The following is an 18,566-nucleotide window of genomic DNA, read 5'->3' on the forward strand; positions in this document are numbered from 1 at the left end:
CACATCAAAGGAATGATTTCAGCGAGTCCAGACTCTTGTATCTTCCCATACATAGATATGCGCTATATTCCTTAACTTGAGATACCTGGTTTCCTTTAATTAACAATAATCTTTTGATGTTCTGACTACCTGCCCTTTGTTGCAAAACTTCTATATAACCTGGGTCCCCCCGTCTCTTCCTTCTCTAAGGGTTACTTGAGATGTTGCTTCCCGGGCTTGAAGTCCTAAGCATTCCCGCTGAATAAAGCATAACTCTCAACTTTTAGGTTGTGCATTTAGTTTTTTAGTCAATACAACTAAGGAACCCAAGTATAACAGATTTTTGAAGCCAAAGAAAAAAGGAAAATATTAAAAGCAAAAATCTGGAAAATCAGGCAAAATTAATGCCAATTTATTTGAATTAGCTAACTTCTTATCTCAGATATGAAGGCGGTAGTCCTAGATTTAAATATCTTTTAATTGAGATACTCAGAAGCAGAAAGAAATCCCATAAACTGGCTGAAGCAGTGAGTGTGATGTATGACATCAAGGGTGAGACAAAGCAAGGTAAGGTCAAAACTGACCTGGAAGAAAGTCATCTGATTAAATGGAGTTGGTGGCACGCATCTGCTTCGGCAGCAGGTCAGAATGTTTCCGTCTCCCAGTGCTGAGTTTTCTCCTGGCAGCCCTCTCGTACTGGCATTGTAATCCCGACAGTAAAGAATTGGCGATAAAACTATGGATTCCAGGCTGAGTATGCTGATTTCATAGTATGTTTAGGAAGGGAGCAGAAGGGAAGATTTATTTTCAAATTAGTTTTATAAAATAACTCAGGTTATCTTAGACGATCCCTAATACCTTTTCCCGCAGGAACATTCTTTGAAATTCCCTGAAATGTAACTCTATTCTTTGCCTCCTTCAGAGAAGCTGTGCATATGGTCTCCCCTCATGCAACAGACTCAAACCCTTTTATCACCACAGGCAAACTCATGGGGAGTTTGCTTCTCAGATGACTGGAATAGATTTGAAAAAAGAAAACAAAAAAACCTTCCTGTCTGGGCACTTGCAGGAGATGTTTGCATTTTAGAAAGTTTTACAATCAGAGTACACGCTGTGTGTTTGCTGCGTCAGCTGGTAACCTCCCTGGCACCTGGAGCTCCAGGTGGGGGATGGAGTACGAAGGAAACCAGCTGCGGTGTGAACTCCCAGAGGCAGCCGGCTTTCAGGGAGCTCCAGTCACCATGGCCGAGCTTTACTGCAGTCCTCATCTTCCCTGATTTAGTTTGAAATGAGCAGAAAGGGGAAAGAAAAGAATCCTCATGAAAGTTTTCCAGAATCTGGGGACTGAGAATTATCCTAGCAGCGTTATTGGGGGCGAAGGGGTCAGAAATCAAAATGACGAGCGTGCTTTTGGGTAGCGCAAGCCGCGGTCATCTTTCGCACAGGTCGCCACGGGAAACAGGTTGAAAGCTTTGTTCGTGTGCAGGGAAGGGAAACAACTGCAGGGTCGTGGACATCTTTCTAAGTCGTGTTGAGCCAACGAAATTGTTTGAGGGAGAAACAGTGCTCAACTGGAAGCTGGAAGGACCAAATTTCCAAAGCATTGCAGGCTAATACTTTTTGTAAAATACAATGAAAAGAACTATTAGAAAAGAACAAACAGAAAGCCATAAAATATAAGCCTACTGATCTCATGCTTGGATGTCAGGGTTCAAATTGCTAGAAAAGCTTCTTAATGCCTACTCTCTGTTGTGTACTTTTCTCACCATGATAACTACAGCGATTGGCATGCGGGGGGTGGTCCTTGTTTTGAGGGGCACTGGCTTAGCTTCTCCACAACTTCTTCTCTTCCTTTAGGTCTCAGTTGAGATGTCCCTGCCCCAGAAGCCTTCCTCAGTGCCCCAAGACTGGCCTGGTCCCTCTCCTGTGTGCTTCCCTGGCAGGCTGTGCTTTTCCTAAACCTACAGGGATTATGTTTTATTTACCTTCCTATTTCCACGGCTGTTGAAACCTGGTGCACAGCTGATGCTCAGTAGATATCGAGTGGATGTATTTCTTTCAAGTCAGGAGAGAATTAAGGTGCATATTGTTCAGTGCCATCATTACCTGAACTTGGCGTAGGATCATTCCTGCCATTAACTAGATTTATTGCTCTGTTGAGAAGAATGCTTCCTTGGCAAGAAAGCAGAATGAATAAACAGCGGTATATTTAGACTCTGGGCAAGTCACATTCATAGAACTTACTCATCAAGTGGGTTTTATTCACGAGCTTCAGAAGAAAGATTGAAGGTTTAATCTGTATCCCTTTTTTAGAGGTGGATGTATACATCTTTGGAAGCTTTTCCTATCTTTAAAATGTATTGCATTAGAAGATTTGTCTTTGACAAATCATGATTCTTTTGACTCGCAGAGTTGCTCAGAGTGTAAATTGATGTGTGCAACAGTTTCCCCCAAGGGATAAGGAAATGCCTCACCAAAAGAATAGCTAAGACTTTCCCTTCCTTCTCTCTTTCCCTTCAGGATAAAGGGGAAATGTGAAAATATGGTTTCTATTTTATGAATGGAGGTTTTGCACTTCCTTGGGGAGAAGAAAGGCTCCCTCCCACACACACTTAACAGAACAGGTCATTGTTTGGGTAATCAAAGGAAAGAAAACACAGTTCTCTTGAAAGATGATCAACTTGTTTTTCTCCCCTTGGTGGGGGGTCAGTTATTCCACAGCAATTCTGACCAAATCAACATTAAAGAAGCACCCGTGGGCCCCGCCCAGAGCACAGTGTCTCTGGGCTCTGCTCTGAGGGTGGAAGTGGCTTCCTGTCCTCTCCGGGATGTCCTCGCCAGGGACGTGGACCCTCAACTGGCCCCAGGGGCCTCTTGCAAAGCCACGGTCTTCCTTTGTTTGCAGAGGAGGGGAGAGCACTGAGGTGTCTTCATGACGCCGAGCATCTGGGGATAAAGCAGAAGTCTCCTGTACCAGTGGGAAATTAGTCCAGGCTAACCACATAGACCTGGAGAGCTGGAGACCTGGGAGTGGAAACCCTGGGGCCGTGGACGACGTGAAGCCGGGCGTCTGCCCCCGAAGTGTACGCCTTGCGCAACCTGGAGACCGAACACACAGCGTTTCTTCCCACATGCGGAGCGATTTCTAAGTGTGCAGAGACTGTCACGCTTAATAATTAAACACTTTAATCATTAATAATTAAACACTCTCAGAGGAACGACTGAGCACACCTCAAAATTTTCACCATGAAAATGCCACTGCTGCGATCGCGTGTGAGTCTGTGAAAAATGTGGAGATTACGAAGGGCCCCTGAGTGCCTGGGATTGGAAGCTGAGATGTGCACGGCCTGGCTTCGTCTCTGCACCCGCACAGGTGCGTGCAGGGCAGGGAGGGAGGGGCAGTCAGGTCACAGCAAGATCCAGGCATCCCTGGGTCTCCCCATCGAGATGCCATCACCACGCCTCCCTGACGACCGTGCCAGCTGTAACACCTACCATGGACAAGAGTCCGCATCAGAGAAAAGGAAGGGGGAGCGGCCGAGAGCGGGACGGACCTTTTCCCACCAGTGCTTGGAGTGGCCCCCAGGGAGGAGCTTCAGCCCCCACATCCGTCCTGCCGGAATAAAAAGTATAAGGGGGAGAAAGAGAAGGAGAAGAAGAGGCCTCACCACTTACGTTTTCAAGGTTAAGCCCGATTCAAAACTGACCCTCGCAGGCCACGCCTCCTCTTCCTGTGGCTGGATTCTTGCTAAGAGGTCGGGGAGGGTGACAGCACGGAGGGTCGGGGCTCGTGGGGCAGAGGCCTGGCCAGTCTTGTTCAGCTCTCCTGTCCCAAGAGCTGAACCCTGATCCTGACATGAGGGCGGCCCAGAGTTAATATTTGTTGCAATTTTGAGTGAATGAATGTCCTCTTTCTCCTGAAGGCCGACAGAGACCTCTGACCACAGATCGATTACTTGAGTTTTGCCTAATTTCCTTCACCCTGACTTGACGCCTTCCATTCACAGCACAAGTAAGGTTACTCATTCACGTTAAACACAAGAAAATTACAGAGCTGCAGATCAGCATCTCTGGAGAGATTCTAAACGATTCTGAGGATTCTAAACGCGATGGGAGTCTCTCTGCCCTGTATACATAGCAGATCCGTTGGTACAGTCCCCAGGCTGCTAGCAGGCATCAAATCCGATGTCACACGCACGCACTTTTCCGTACAAGGGGTGTTTGCACAACAGTACCTGGAGGCAGGAAAAAGCAAATTCATTGTGTGACATGAAAGGTCCACTTCATATTCATCATTGCGTGTGTGTGCATGCATGTGTGTGTGTGTGCGTGTGCATGTGCGTGCATGTGCGTGCATGTGTGTGTGTGCATTGTGTGTGTGTGTGCGTGCATGTGTGTGCAGGTCGTCCACCTCACGAAGGTCTTGGTGAACAGAGTCATCTTGGGCCCCAGTCATGGGTACTGTGTTCCTGCCCCATTTACAGGGGTCACTTCCCCTCCTTTCACTATTTTTCCCTCTTTGCTTCTCATGTTCATGTTCCCTCTTTTCCTTTCATTTTAATTGTTCTTTCTCCTTTTTTCTATTCTGTTTCCCTTTCTTTTTACTTTCAGGTCTGGTCTGGAATTCCCTGTTTGCCCCCCTCTTCTGTAAACCCACACGGAGCTTGGCCGTGAGGGGGAGTCTCCACTGTACTTTGGTTTGAGCCCGTGAAGGGACAGGGATGTCCTCCCTGACGTTATGTCGAGATGGAGCTATTTGTTTATCATCGGTTCTTCCCACTGGCATTAGGAACTACACGGGTGCACTTTCTTGAGCTGTGCCTGATACGTGTAGAAACTGAAGAGTATTTGTGGAATAAATGAACAGACACCGAACGTCTGTGTAGGTAGACAGGGTACGTTTCACAACTCGATGTAAACAGATGTCTGCACTTGCGCCAACTGAAATGAGGACCCCAGGGGCTTTGCAAAGACGGGCTGAATCTCCTGAAAGCAAAAGCCTTACATTCCTTTCCACCCTACCCCCAGGGACTTGCTGGGATTTCTCCAAATCCACAGTGTGTTGTTGTGCCAGGCCCTGACTATTTATCTCTGTGATGAATACTTAATGCAAATGGCAAGCCATCCCGAGGGCAGCTGGCGTCCACACCCACTGAGAAGGCCGGCAGTGGAGTGTGAAACACTGCTGTCAGAGGCCATTAACGCAAATGAGAGCAAACGCTGTTCATCAAGGTCTGATGTGTATCTCCAGGTGGGCCGACCGCTGTGCCACCTGTTTACAGACGCATGCTGCTAATCAGCCGGTAAAAGCCCGCGAATGTCTGTTTCTCTGTTAGATTCGTCTCAATGAGTAAAGCTAATGTGCGCAGGAATACTGAACATTTTATTTTAATAGAAAGCATCCTGCTGGGTGAGAAGCACGGTTTCTATCCGGAGCCCCTTTTTTTAGCACAAGCTGTTGGTTCCCTGTCTTGAAAGGTTAATCACAGGTTTATTGCAATCAAAACACTGATGTCTACTTTTTTTTTTTTTTTTGCATTTCTTACAAATCGTTAAAAACCTTGATATTCATTTCCTCAGTGATGAAGCTTCATCAGGAAGGTAATGACCTAATTTGTGAGTGTGAATTTTATCTTGTCTTCTGTTGAAGCAACAGAAGGGAAGTTGCTTCCTCATGAATGTTTTCTATGGTGTGAATAGTTTCCATACAAATAAAACAGGAAATACAACCAGGCAGCAGCGGTGATGGCCTCATACTCCCTGCTCTCTCCTTCCTGTACAGTTGGCTGTTTTATTGTTGTGCCTGCGGCCTGGTTTCGGGGGGAGGCCCTGTGTGATGGAACGCCAGTCGAATTCCAGCTCCCTGTGATTTAGCGGGCAGCTTTGTTCTCGAGAATAAACTGAGAGGCCTAGACACAGGTAATGAGAAACTGCATTTTATTTACCGGCTGATGTTCCTGTGTTGATTTTTACGGGGGTTTAGGTTTTCAGCCATCACTAAACTTCACAGAACTGGCGACCCATAACTTCACATCTTCCCAAGGGTCATCACAGTGAGAGGCTGACAGGCGGGATGTGACAGGTAGAAATACACGTCAAGTATATGGCCATCAAAAGAGAATATCTCAGTATTCAAGTTCAAGATAAAATTAAATTTAAAAAATCAAGATAAAATCAAATGTCATAAATCAAAGATAACCTTTTATTCTCATCCATCATATTATGAAAATAATAATGATTCCTGGTTGTGTTTATCAAAAAAAGATGTAAAAAGTGAAAAAAAGTAGTCTGATGCTGGAGCTCAGGAGGGCGTGCAAGAGAAAGGGGATGGGGTGAGCCCCCGGGCTCAGGGTTCCTGGACGTATTAGACCCCAATCCACTGCCCTTTGTCGATGGACGCACATTTCAGTTGTGGATTTGACTCCCTGACCTGTAAGCATCTCTATTCATCGCCATACTACAGGGAACGCAGTGGGCAGCAAAGGACGTGTGACGGTGGGTCTCACCCGTGGTTCTCTGGTTCTTACCAAGGTCCCCAGACTCATATGTTGAGACTATAATGGCCAGTGTGGTGGTGCTGGGAGATGTGGCCTTCGAGAGGTGAGTAGGTCACGAGGGAGGAGCTCTCCTGATGGGATCAGTGCCCTTGCAAGGAGGAGAGAGCTGGTTTTCCGCCTCTCTGGTCTCTGCCATGCGAGGACACAGAGAGAAGTGGGCAGTGTGCAAGCCGGGGAGAGAGCGCTCCCCTGAAGCCCAGTCTGCTAGCACCTGGGTCTTGAACTTCCAGCCCCCGGATCTGTCCTACAGCATTTGTTACGGCAGCCCTAGCTGACTGTGGGGTCCCACACCCCAGAAGCACCTGGCCTGGTAGAATCCTGCATGGCCCACAGCGGGTTCAGTTATGGGAGAGTTGGGGGTGAGTTTGCACACTTACCCGTGTGGTAAATGCTCGGTATGAGTGGAAAACACATGGTGTTATCCACCATGGACCCAGAGGTGGGAATGGCCCCTCTCACTGTCCTAGCTCTTAGCCCACTGGAAGAATGTTCGATTCCTTCCCACACCTTGGACTTTGTGTGTGTGTGTGTGTGTGTGTGTGTGTGTGTGTGTAGGATCTGATCCCTAGGGAGGAATCCGTCCACCCAGGAATATGACCGTCCTTTCCTTGAGCTGGAAGCTGAGACCATCTCCTGGCCGTTTTGGCTTCTTCGGCTATTGAACCAACAGAGAGAGAAGAGGGTGTGGCCGACTGCGGGGTCGATCTCAGTTACTGAAGGAAAGTTACATTTCTGTTATACAGTTTACATGAGGAGGACCATGCCTGGGTCAGCGCTTTACTGGGGAGTCTCTTATTACTGTCTCGTCGAAAAGTGCTGGTCTGTGAAAACCTGCGGCCTACCCAAAAATTAGACCTGCAAGGATTCAAATACCAAAAGCATAAAGGTTTGATGTATCCTGCTGGGCAAGCAGTCCCACACAGCTACAGTGCAGGAAAAGACAGGGAGGAAGGATTGGGTGTGAGAATACGGAGCTCTGCACCAACTTATGCTTCATGAGCAGCTATCGGATTGGGGCTCCCAGAGCTTTGTTTCCTGTTAATTAACTTTATCCCCCCCCCCCCCGTCCCCCTGCTACTAGTAGTGACTTTTAGATTTCAAATGTAAGTATGACAGAATCAACATTACCTCGAGAAACCCCTGTCAGCGTTGCTAGCTACCCCAGGGACTTTGCTGTACCTCTGGGTTTCCCTGCACCCTACCCACAACCTTTAGATATTCGCTTACCTATGCTCTCCTAAAATTACCCAGTTTGAGTGTGTTGCATCTTTCCTGCTTGGATTTTAATTAATATACCCTTTAAATGAATAATTGAAGATTCTTTAAAAAAATTTTTCTGATGCATGTTTCATCATAATTATATTCAGTACTTATGTAATGCGTTTTTACTACACAAAATATTTTATGCTCATTATCTCATGTGTAACACTCACACCAACATTTTGAGAAAGGTATTAATGTTACTGCTTCTTAGATTTAAAAAATGGGGGTCGAACTATCAAAATATTCACACTCACAGGCCTGAAGAAGCAGAGCTGGGGTTGAACATTCTCCCTCTGGATCCTTTCCATTATGCAATTACTGTTTCACAGACGACAGTGCAAATGCTTTTTAAAAACCTATGTACAGGAAACTGTACTTCCTCTTGGTGTACAGTTACGTGAGGTGTAATACATGCATAGAACCATGTGACTTGCACCGCAATAAGGATAAGAAAATTTCCATCATTTCCCCAAATTCTCTTATATTTCTTCATCGTCAATCTGTCCACCATTGTTCATTTCTTAAAAAAATTATCTTTCTCCATGAAATTGCCTTTTCAAGTTTGTCAGAAAACAATTGATCATCTTACCACGAATCTATCTTTGGACTCTATTCTGTGTCTATGTTTTTGCTAATACCACACTCTGGTACTAGAATGGGAAAGGGGTGGGGGGAGGGGGAGGGTTGTGAGGGAATTGGGCGGGGCGTGTGACAGAAGCACGAGGTGTGGACCTCAGAGGCCTGCCTGGAAGAGGGAGCCTGCGCAAAGCATGTGAGCCAGGTGGGAGTGCGGGAGCACGGGTGGAAGAAACTGGGAGAGAGCGCAACTGAATGTGAGCGAGCGAGCTAGTGAGTACAGAGCTACAGCTGCCCGCTTGGGGGACTCTTCCAGTCCAGGCGCCTCCCACTCCCAGATGTGGCTCCGCCCATATCACGTGTTGATTGCTGGTGGTGTACGTCCTCCAACTTTATTCTTCTTGGAAAAGATTTTTTTGGCTGTTCTATTATTTCCTTTTCTTTTCCATATCAGTTTAGAGTCAGCTTATGTATATTTAAAAAAACGCTGCTTGGATTTTGATCGCATCTGAGCTAACCTATGTATAACTTTGGGGAGAATCGATATATCATCTCTATTATCATAATTTTTCTAACCCATGAACACAGCATATCTCCCCAATTATTTAGGTCTTCTTTGACTTCTGTTATCAGTATTGCATAGTTTTTAGCATGTAAATTTTGTACATGTATTGTTTTATTTATTCCTAAGTATTTCCTTTTGGCGTTATTGTAAATGGAGCTGTTTTACTAATTTTAGTTTACTGTTGCTCAATTTATAATTGTTCAAGTGTATAGAAATATGGTTAAGTATTGTATGTTGGCTTTGTATCCTGCAGCCATGCTAAATTCATTTATTCTTGGAGATTTTTGTAGATTCCTTGAGAATTTCTACATAAACAGTTATGTTTCTGTGAATATGAACAGTTGTATTTCTTTTTCTTTCATTCTGTATGTCCTTTCTTCTTTTCTTTCCTTTTTCTTCCTTCCTTCCTTCCTTTCTTTCTCTTTCTTTCTCTCTTTCTTTCTCTCTTTCTCTCTTTCTTTCTCTCTTTCTTTCTTTCCTCTTTCTTTTTTCTCTCTCCCTCCCACCCTCCCTCCCTCCTTTCCTTCCTTCCTTCGCCAGAAATAACTATGTTGAATAGAAGTGACAAAAGTGCACAGTCTTGCCTCTTTCCTGAACTTAGGGGAAAAGCATTAAGTATGTTTTAAGCTGTAGGATTTTTGTAGATTTTCTTTATCAGATTAAAGCAGTTTCCTTCTATTCCTGGTCTGCTGGGGAATTTTTATTGTGAAAGAATATTTAATTTTCTCAAAAAATTTTTTCTGCATCTATTGAGATGATCATATGCTTTTTCTTTTCAGTCTGTTAATATGGCAGGTAACATAGATTTATTTTCTTAGTGAATTGACCCTTTTAACATTATGGAGTGTCTCTTGTTTTCCCTAGCACTCTTCCTAGCTCTGAAGTCTATGTTTTTTCGCTTTAATATTGTTATTCTAGTTTTTTTTTTAATTAGTATTTTCATTGCATTTTTTTTTTTTAGTTTTTCTTTTATTTCAACATATCTATATCAATGACATTCCAAGTGGATTTCTGATAGTGTTTCTGGCATATGGTTGCATGTTTCCTTGGTTTTTTAAATTCAGTATGATTGATATTTTTAGAACATTTACACTTAATGTAATTATGAGCATGGTTGGATATAGTTCTACAATTTCATTATTTATCTTGTTTGATCTCTTTGTTTTTCTTCTATCTTCTTTGTCATGGTATCTTTTCTATTATTTGAATATTACTTAGTATTCCATTTGAATTTATCTATTGGCCATTTGTATCTTTTTGAACAATATGTTTAGTGGTTGAACGAGGGATTACAATATGCAACTTAACTTTTTTTTTTTTTTTTTTTTGCGGTACGCGGTCCTCTCACTGTTATGGCCTCTCCCATCGCGGAGCACAGGCTCCGGACGCGCAGGCTCAGCGGCCATGGCTCACGGGCCCAGCCGTTCCACAGCATGTGGGATCCTCTCGGACCGGGGCACGAACCCGCGTCCCCTGCATCGGCAGGCGGACTCTCAACCACTGCGCCACCAGGGAAGCCTGCAACTTAACTTGCACCCATATACGTCCATTCCTCCTCCCTTATAATTTACACATTTATTGTATCCACACACATCGAAGATTCTACCCAACAGTCGTATAACTTCTGCTTTCAACTGACGTACATATTTTACGGAACTTAGGTGAAAAATCATCTCCTTTTGTTATATTTACCCGGATATATGCCATTTCTTTTGCTCTTCCTTTGTTCCTAAAGTATTAGATTCCTCTGATACCATTTCCACTTTGCCTAAAGAGCTTCTTTTACCATTAGTTTCGGTGCATGGGACTGACAACAGTTCCTTTTAGTTTTATTTTATTGAGAATACCTTTATTTCGTGTACATTCATGATGAATATTTTCATAGGGTTCTGGGTTGACATTTGTGTTTGTCCTAGTCTGTTGATAGGGATGCTATTGGCTAGCAATGCCTGGTGTACTCACCAGGGCAGTCACTCTCCAAGCGAGCCTCTACAGGCATTTTCCCCATCAGGGCCAGTTTTGTGCCTGGACCAGCCCTTGGTGTTCTTATAATGAATGCACAACACAATTCAGCAAAAATCGTTAGGGAACGTTGAGGACTAAATGTTATTACTCACAGGTCCTGAAGGGGACTTATTCTCAAGACTTGGAGCTTTTGGACAGTTTGATCTGATGAGTGAGTGACATAATCAGATCCGAATTTCTGAATGCTGTCTCTGCTAAGAGCCCAGGGTATAGATCTGAGAAAGTTGAGGCTGGAGAGAATGTCCCAGGTGCGTGGATGTGAGGTGGAAGTAAGTCAGTGGCGGGGATGGAGAAGCAGGGACGGGGGAGGAACCCAGGGCAGAAAGACCGAAGGGTCTTGGTGACTGCACGGTGAGTGGTGACCCAAGGCTCTGACTGGGGGCTTGGGTGGGCGTGGCTGCCATGCATTAGGAAAGACTATCCAGGGAGAGGTAACTCCACGAGCTCTGCTTTGAACAGGAAGTATCTGAGATGTCTGTGGAAGTTTTCAGTAGGAATAGAACTGAGAAATCTGGATTAAAAATCAGGATTTGAGGAATATTGTGGTGGATGCAGTGACCTAGTGAGGATAGTTACAAGGAAAAAGGGCAAAGGCAGAATCCGGTATTCAGGAAGCTCTGGGCGGGGAAGGGGCTTTCAAAGGAGGCCCCACAGCGCGGGGCGTAGGATGGACACAAAACTAGCAAGAGAGCCAGGAAATGGTGCTGTCGGGGGGCGCGAAGGGGGAGGGGCTGCGGGAACTGGGGCGGGCGCGGGTGGGTGGCAAAGTGCAGCCCCTGAGGAGGCGAAGTCCCCAGGAAGGCAAAGCCTGAATTTCAGGATGGTCAGATTTGGTTGAAAGGAGGCTGCTGGTGACCCCAGCGAGAGGCGTTCGCATGGCGTGTTGGGGCAAAAATGAGATTCTAACATCCAGGGCAGAGAGTTAGAGAAACAGAGCCAGGGCTGTGCGAACCTTTGGGGCTTCAGAGCGGAGGCGGAGGCGGAGACGAGGAGAGAGCTGGACTCCCCTCCCCCTGACCCCCAGCTGAGCAGGTACTCAGCAACCTCGCCCCTCCCCCCGTCCCCGTCCGTCCCCCCCTCCCCCCTGCCCCGTCCACCCTGTGGGACAGCATCACGTTGCTCTTTCTGCAACATCATCCTTAGGTTTGGGGGTGCGGTCCTGGGGCTTTCCTTTAACCTCTGTGGCCCTCAGATTCCCATCTCTAACAGGGATGTCAGGGGAGTATTTAATAAGTTAAAAATGTGTGAAGGGTGTAGCCCCGAATCTGGCTTAGAGTGATGGCTTAATAAATAGTAGTTATTTTTTAATTGGTGTTTTTGTTATTTTTTACAAGGAATAAATACTAGCTACTATTGGCTATTGTGGTCAGTGGATTATTACCTTGCTGCATGAAGTAAAACCCTAAACCTCCGAGCTGGCCAGTGGAAAGAGACTCCCTGGAGGAAGGGACAGTTAAGTGAAGCCCACTTTTCTTGTCCCCTGAGCTCACCGCCAGCACCACTTGGCCCCCGGCAGGAGCAGATTGAGGGATATCGCTTGTACCTTCAACACTTGCGCCAGGAGTGGATGCAGAAGTTCCTGATCCCTTTAGCAGAGACAGTATAACCTATGAAAACCTTTTCACCAGAGGAGTAACAGAGGGGAAATTATGAGAATTCCCCCTTAAGGGAACTTCTCCTTCCCCTAGGACTTCATGCTTCCTCAGCCAGGATCCTTCTATCAGTTTCTAGGCATCTTAAAGTCCTTTTATTTTCCATCGTAATCCACTGAAACCTTTGCACCTTCCGAAAATGCTTCCTCTGTTTAACTTTTGGTCCCTGGTTCTCCTTTAAGACTTTCTTTGTGGTTTTCTAGATTGGAACTTCGCTATGAACCCGCAGAGCCCGGCTTCTTTGAAAACCTTGTTCTCCCTCTTCCAGACTTTCTCTTTGAAGCCAAAACCTTCCCCTCATCATCCCTCTTCTTGTTGGGTAATCAGTAACGGACAGGACTTTCTGCAGCTCCCTCACTCCCTGAGGACTTAGCGCAGGGACTCCCAGCCTTCCTCTGATGCTCTACTCAGGCCTCCCGCTTCCAGAGCCGCATTGCGCATGTTTAACAGCGCAGAACCTTGGCACGACTTTTTAGCCTTGGCATTTACATTGAAACAGTGTGCAGCCCAGTTGTTTTTCCAAACGCCAGCCTTTTCTGCCACCTGTCTGGGAACCATTCTTCTACTTGGAGGCTGCAAACACTGTGCAAACTTAAATGAACTAAAGTCACATCTCCAAAATGAACTTCCGTCTTATATCTGGAGGTGTACATAATCTTCTCTCATAAGCAAAATAGGCTTAGTTTTACAGGTAGCTCCCAGAGAAACCCATCCCTACAGCCTGATGCTAACACTTAGGTGTCATAGTACCGCTTCCTGTTTTTTATACTAGTTTCATAATCTGTAGAGTAGAAAATGAAAACAACAACAGCAACCTAACCAAATACCTGTCCTCTCAGTCTGCCTATTACATTTGGGATCAGCAGGTATCAAAGATAATTAATATAGGCTGAAACGTGATCGTCTGCACCTGCAAATTTTGAAAGCGACTTGAAGCCGTTTGCACAGCATAGGTATTCATGCTCACCGAAAGCTTTCCTCTGGAGAGTGTGTGTCTGTAGACTGTCTTTAAAAAACACACCCTGCAGAAGAAACCCCCTTTTGAAGAGAGTCCTTTTTTTGCTGCTCTGGAAGAGCAGAGTTCCAAATGTATCCCAGTGAAGCAGGGGGCTCCTTCCCCGAGCAGCTTGGCTTCTCCGCTCTGGGCTCCCTGGAGCTAAGATGCTGCTCTGGGCTCATGCAGCCCTAGTTTCTCTCCGTCCTGCTCCACTGCCCTCCTGTGGGCAGCGCTCACCCAGGGGTTTTGGCCTCCTTCCTGGGAAGTTACAGAGGAGGACAGATAAGTCCATGTGCCATTTAAGTGTCTGTCCCCAGGCAGGGGATGAACTTATTAAGGGTTGGCTCTTTCGAAGGCCCCCCAGGGACAGCTCTCTGTCTCTCTGGCTTCTGTGCTCAGAATGTAACAGTCAGGCAGCCCCTATCAGCCAAGCTGCTGGCTGTGCTCAGTGTGTCCTCTGTTTCTGCCTACACAGCAGGTCTGCTGGGTGAAGTCTTAGGGATGGAGCCTGCTGCTCCGGCATCTATTCAGGCAGGTCCTTCTTCCTGCGACTGGCTGACGTCAGGGTGAGCAGAAGAAAAGCAAATTCAAGAAATTGTAAAGCAATGCAGTTCGGTGAAATGCTTAGAAGTAGAGACCTTAACCTTACCAACTCGAGTTAGAGTTTGGGGCTCTTTGGAGATTTTTGGTTAATATCCCGTCTCCTCCAGTGTCACTGCTTAGCGCTGTGGTAGATTTCTAGCAGTCACAGTGGGTATATTGTTGTGAGAACCTCACGAAGCCATAAGCATATGAGTTTCAGCCGAAATATTGCATCACATTTTTTGAAATGAGTCAAGTGTCAAAAAATACATCCAGGGCTTCCCTGGTGGCGCAGTGGTTGAGAGTCCACCTGCCGATGCAGGGCACACGAGTTCGTGCCCCGGTCCAGGAGGATCCCACATGCCGCGGAGCGGCTGGGCCCATGAGCCATGGCCGCTGAGCCTGCGAGTCCGGAGCCTGTGCTCCACAACGGGAGAGGCCACAACCGTGAGAGGCCCGGGTACCGCAAAAAAAAAAAAATACATCCAGTATCATCATAACGGCAAAACTGGCCACAGAAGCAGCTAAATCCCGAATATTCTCTCCTTTTAGATTAATGTTTCAGGTTTTCAGTAAATTACCCTGTGGAAGGAAACATACTGTTGCCGTCCACGTTTTCGTTTACTGTCAAAAAGATGATAGTCTAAGACTTACAAATAACTAGAGGTTTTATCTTGATAGCTTTATCCTTATAGCTTTATCTGTTTGCATTACTTAGAAAATAAAATACAACAGCTTAATTGTACATATTGAAGTATTCATATATTTATAGTTATATATTTCTATGGTTTCTAGATGAGATTACAGTAGTAAAAGCTTTTGTGTATGATTCTTATAGCAAATTACATTTAACAAAAGAGTGGCATTTTAATATAGTAGAAAATTGATAGAGGACTAAAAATTAAGACTAGTCACAACCGAAGTGGCTGACGGAATTAAAAAGAAACTTGCAACTTCTATTTGTCAAATGGTAATTGACCACGTAATCTTTTTTTCTCATGATAATGATTTTATTTTTTGCTTTTATTTATTTTTGAAGTGAAATATGGTTGATTTACAATGTTGTGTTAGTTTCAGGTATACAACAAAGTGATTTAGTTATGTATCTTTACCTATATCTATATCTAATTTTTCAGATCATTTTCCATTATAGGTTATTACAAGGTATTGAATATAGTTCCCTGTGCTAGACATTGGGTCCTTGTTATTTATTTATTTTATATTTAGTAGTGTGTATCTGCTAATCCTAAAATCCTAACTATACTTCCCCGCCTTTTTCCTTTGGTAACCCTAAGTTTGTTTTCTAAGTCTGTTAGTCTATTTCTGTTTTGTAAATAAGTTCATTTGTATCATTTTTTTTAGATTCCACATATATATATATATATATATATATATAAGTGATATCATGTGATATTCGTCTTTCTCTGTCTGACTTCACTAAGTATAATAATCTCTAGGTCCATCCATGTTGCTGCAAATGGCATTATTTCATTCTTTTTATGGCTGAGTAATATTCCGTTGTATAATGTACCACCTCTTCTTTATCCGTTCGTCTGTCCATGGACACTTAGGTTGCTTCCATGTCTTGGCTGTTGTAAATAGTGCTGCTATGAACGTTGGGGTGCATGTATCTTTTCTAATTAGGGTTTTGTTTTCAATCAAAACTGTGGGAAAGGAAGCTTAACTTTGCAGTTTGTTACAGAGATCAGGTTTAAGGGAAATGCAGATTTTGCCCAACAAGATGAATGTTTGTTGAACAGTAGGGAATTTCTAATGTTTGAGTAGGCGGACTCAGGAGTTGGTGAGGATCCTTCACTGGTATCTTTCAATGTGCTCTGAAGGACCACTTGGAAGGAGGCATTAGGCAAGCATTACTGAGAGGTCCAGACGTTTTACGTGAGTCCTTCAGGATTCCAGTGGATCTCTTTTCCTGGGGGAAACTTGGAAGAGGAAAGCAGATGGTAGCAACTACAGCCCCACCACCGCACGTGGTTTCAGGGTCACAGCTAATGCTCATCGTTCCCCTTCTCTGCCAGCCATTCTAAGTTCCCTTCACCCAAATCAAGATACAGAACAGATCCATCACCACAAGGTACTCTTCCATTTCCATAATTCTTCAGTTCACAGAAAACACTGAATCTGAGATATTGGAAAGCAAATAATTTGAGTAGTTCTAGGATGAGAAATGAAGTACATCTGGACTGACGTGGAGGGGAGCTGTAGACTCATGTAGTTGTTAAATTCCATGCCAGAGAGATGCCCTAAAGAAAGGGACTTGGGGCCAAGACAGGTCAGTTAGCTCATTGAAGATCAAACAGGAGCAGAACCAGGAGTGGAGGGCTGCGTCTCCTAACGCCTTGGTTCAGGAGGTGGTAAAGGCTAGAAGGCACAAGCCCTAATGCGTTTTCAACGAATGTCGAAACTTGCTTTTACTTCAGACATCATTGCTTAAAAGTCTCTAATTTTTTCCGTAAATTAGGAGATAGAGTAAACTAAAGTGAATTTTAAAGTTTCTTTTAGCCATCTTTCTAAATAACTGTGATCTCAGAGTTATTTTGTAGATACTAGGTGTAAAAGGAATAGAAGACTGAATCAAATGTGCGTGAAGCAGACGCACACGTAGATGTTTTTAGTTTATACTATGTTTTAAAATCTCTAGTTCTTTCTGAAAAATGAAATGTGGGAAATACTTGCCAAACGTAGCATCATTTAATAGAAATTTTACTCTAAAAAGTAAAGTATACGAAAACAAAGTTGTTGTAAAATGAAAGCCTATGTAGGTCAGATTTTTTCCGAAGGCTAAATTTCAACTTACTGTTGATTAGCAGAAAATAGAGGCTGCAGCGTCCATTGTCTCTCTTCAAGCTCTGAGAACACAAACAAAGGTGGTGGGACTGTGATTGTCTTGCATGGATTCAACCCAGATTGTTCCCTGCACTTAAGTCATAGCTTATATTTTATGCCCTTGGCCATCTAGGCCAGGGACATTTTAACCTATATAGAGTATATGGTTTGCAATACTTTCTTGACTTGATGTCTTTAAATTTCATGTTAATTTTTATTGGTTTCCATCGGCAATCTTTCCCACTCACACCCAGGCATATACATTTATGACCTTTGAAGTTCAGCTTTGGGTGGTATTTGAAGAACAAAATTTGCGTTTTCAATCTATAATTTTTATTACCTTGTAAAGCATTGTTTGAATCATGATGCTTTTTAATGGAATGATCAGAAATATAGAGAGCAACTAAATTAAAGAATTTTAAAATGACTATTCCAAACCTGCACACCTCCCGTAGACTTTCTACTCCTTATTCTCGGTATAAAGTACTCTTGGGAAGTGGTATTGCCTGAAAGTCCCAGTATGAACAGAGGTCAGCTTTCCATAGGCTTCGCCACTCCTGGTTCAGCCATATTCACACGCGACCACAATTCAGTGCATTCGGAGCAGCGCTAAAATTCTGTTAAATTGGGTCCTTGAAAAGCCCAGTCGAGCAAGTATGATCTCTAGCTCAATATACTTTAAAGCATGGCTCTCCTTTCTTCATCCCTAACTTAGAATCCATGCTTAAAACTAGTTGAATATGACAAGATTCAAAGTCAGAATGGTTCCCCAAGTAGCTAGATACGCTTTGTCACAATTTTCTCAGTTGGAGAGCTCTGTTTATAGTTCTATATCTTTGCATTTTTAAGGTGTGTTCTACTGTGTAGTCTCTTATGTATCCTGTAATTTCAGCCTAATGACAGGTAACTGTGAACCTCATTTGGGAAACTGAGGCCCCAGAGATTCAGAGACTCGGCCTGATCGCACAGCTGTTGAGACCCTCAGTCTAAGGCAGAGCTGCTATCAAAGCCACATGTGTCCTACTCTGTGGTCTCCCTCCTGTCTGCTGACCCCAAGTTATGCTGTGGTCCCTACCCGGGTTTCCAAATTAGGGTGTCATCAAAATTTAGAGATTTAAGAGACCTTAAAGATGATCTGAATCAGAAGCCTTAAAAGGACAAAACAGAGCCTGAGAGATTTCAGTGATTCTCCCAGCTACATCCATTTCAGGCCAGAAGCCAGGAGTTTGGTTCCTGTGCTGTGGCTCACTTCAGCTGCATTCACAGCACTATTAGGGGGTATTTCCAATTACTCCTTTCATTAAAACCCACTACTCTGTCATCAGGCCTTTAGTCCTAACTAGTTTTTAACTACTTCTAGATTAAAAATTACTAAACCAACAGAGTATTTTGGCTTCAAAATACATACTGCAGTACTTCTTTTAAATAGGCAACCATGATTTTCCAACTAAAAATCAACATAAAATTTCCATACACTCTTTGACTTTAGGAAATATGAGTAACGTGAGATGACTGTTTTCACTATT

General features: G+C 44.2%; 1 protein-coding gene across 12 annotated transcripts in view; it reads left to right on the plus strand.

Annotated features, from left to right (window-relative positions):
* The window catches only part of LOC307196476 (uncharacterized protein), a 403,273-nt gene that overhangs the window by 172,694 nt on the left and 212,013 nt on the right, over window positions 1–18,566 (plus strand). Inside the window, exon 4 of one of the 12 annotated variants that reach the window (XM_079941419.1) lies at window positions 5,762–7,021. The exons of the other annotated variants lie outside the window; for them this stretch is intronic. Coding sequence (XP_079797545.1) covers window positions 5,762–5,848 — 87 coding nt within the window. The 3' untranslated portion in view covers window positions 5,849–7,021. Of the gene's footprint in view, window positions 1–5,761; window positions 7,022–18,566 lie in introns of those variants that run through there. 12 annotated transcript variants of the gene reach the window in all.

Source organism: Stenella coeruleoalba (genome assembly GCF_951394435.1).
Source record: "Stenella coeruleoalba genome assembly, chromosome: 13".
NCBI lineage: Eukaryota > Metazoa > Chordata > Mammalia > Artiodactyla > Delphinidae > Stenella > Stenella coeruleoalba.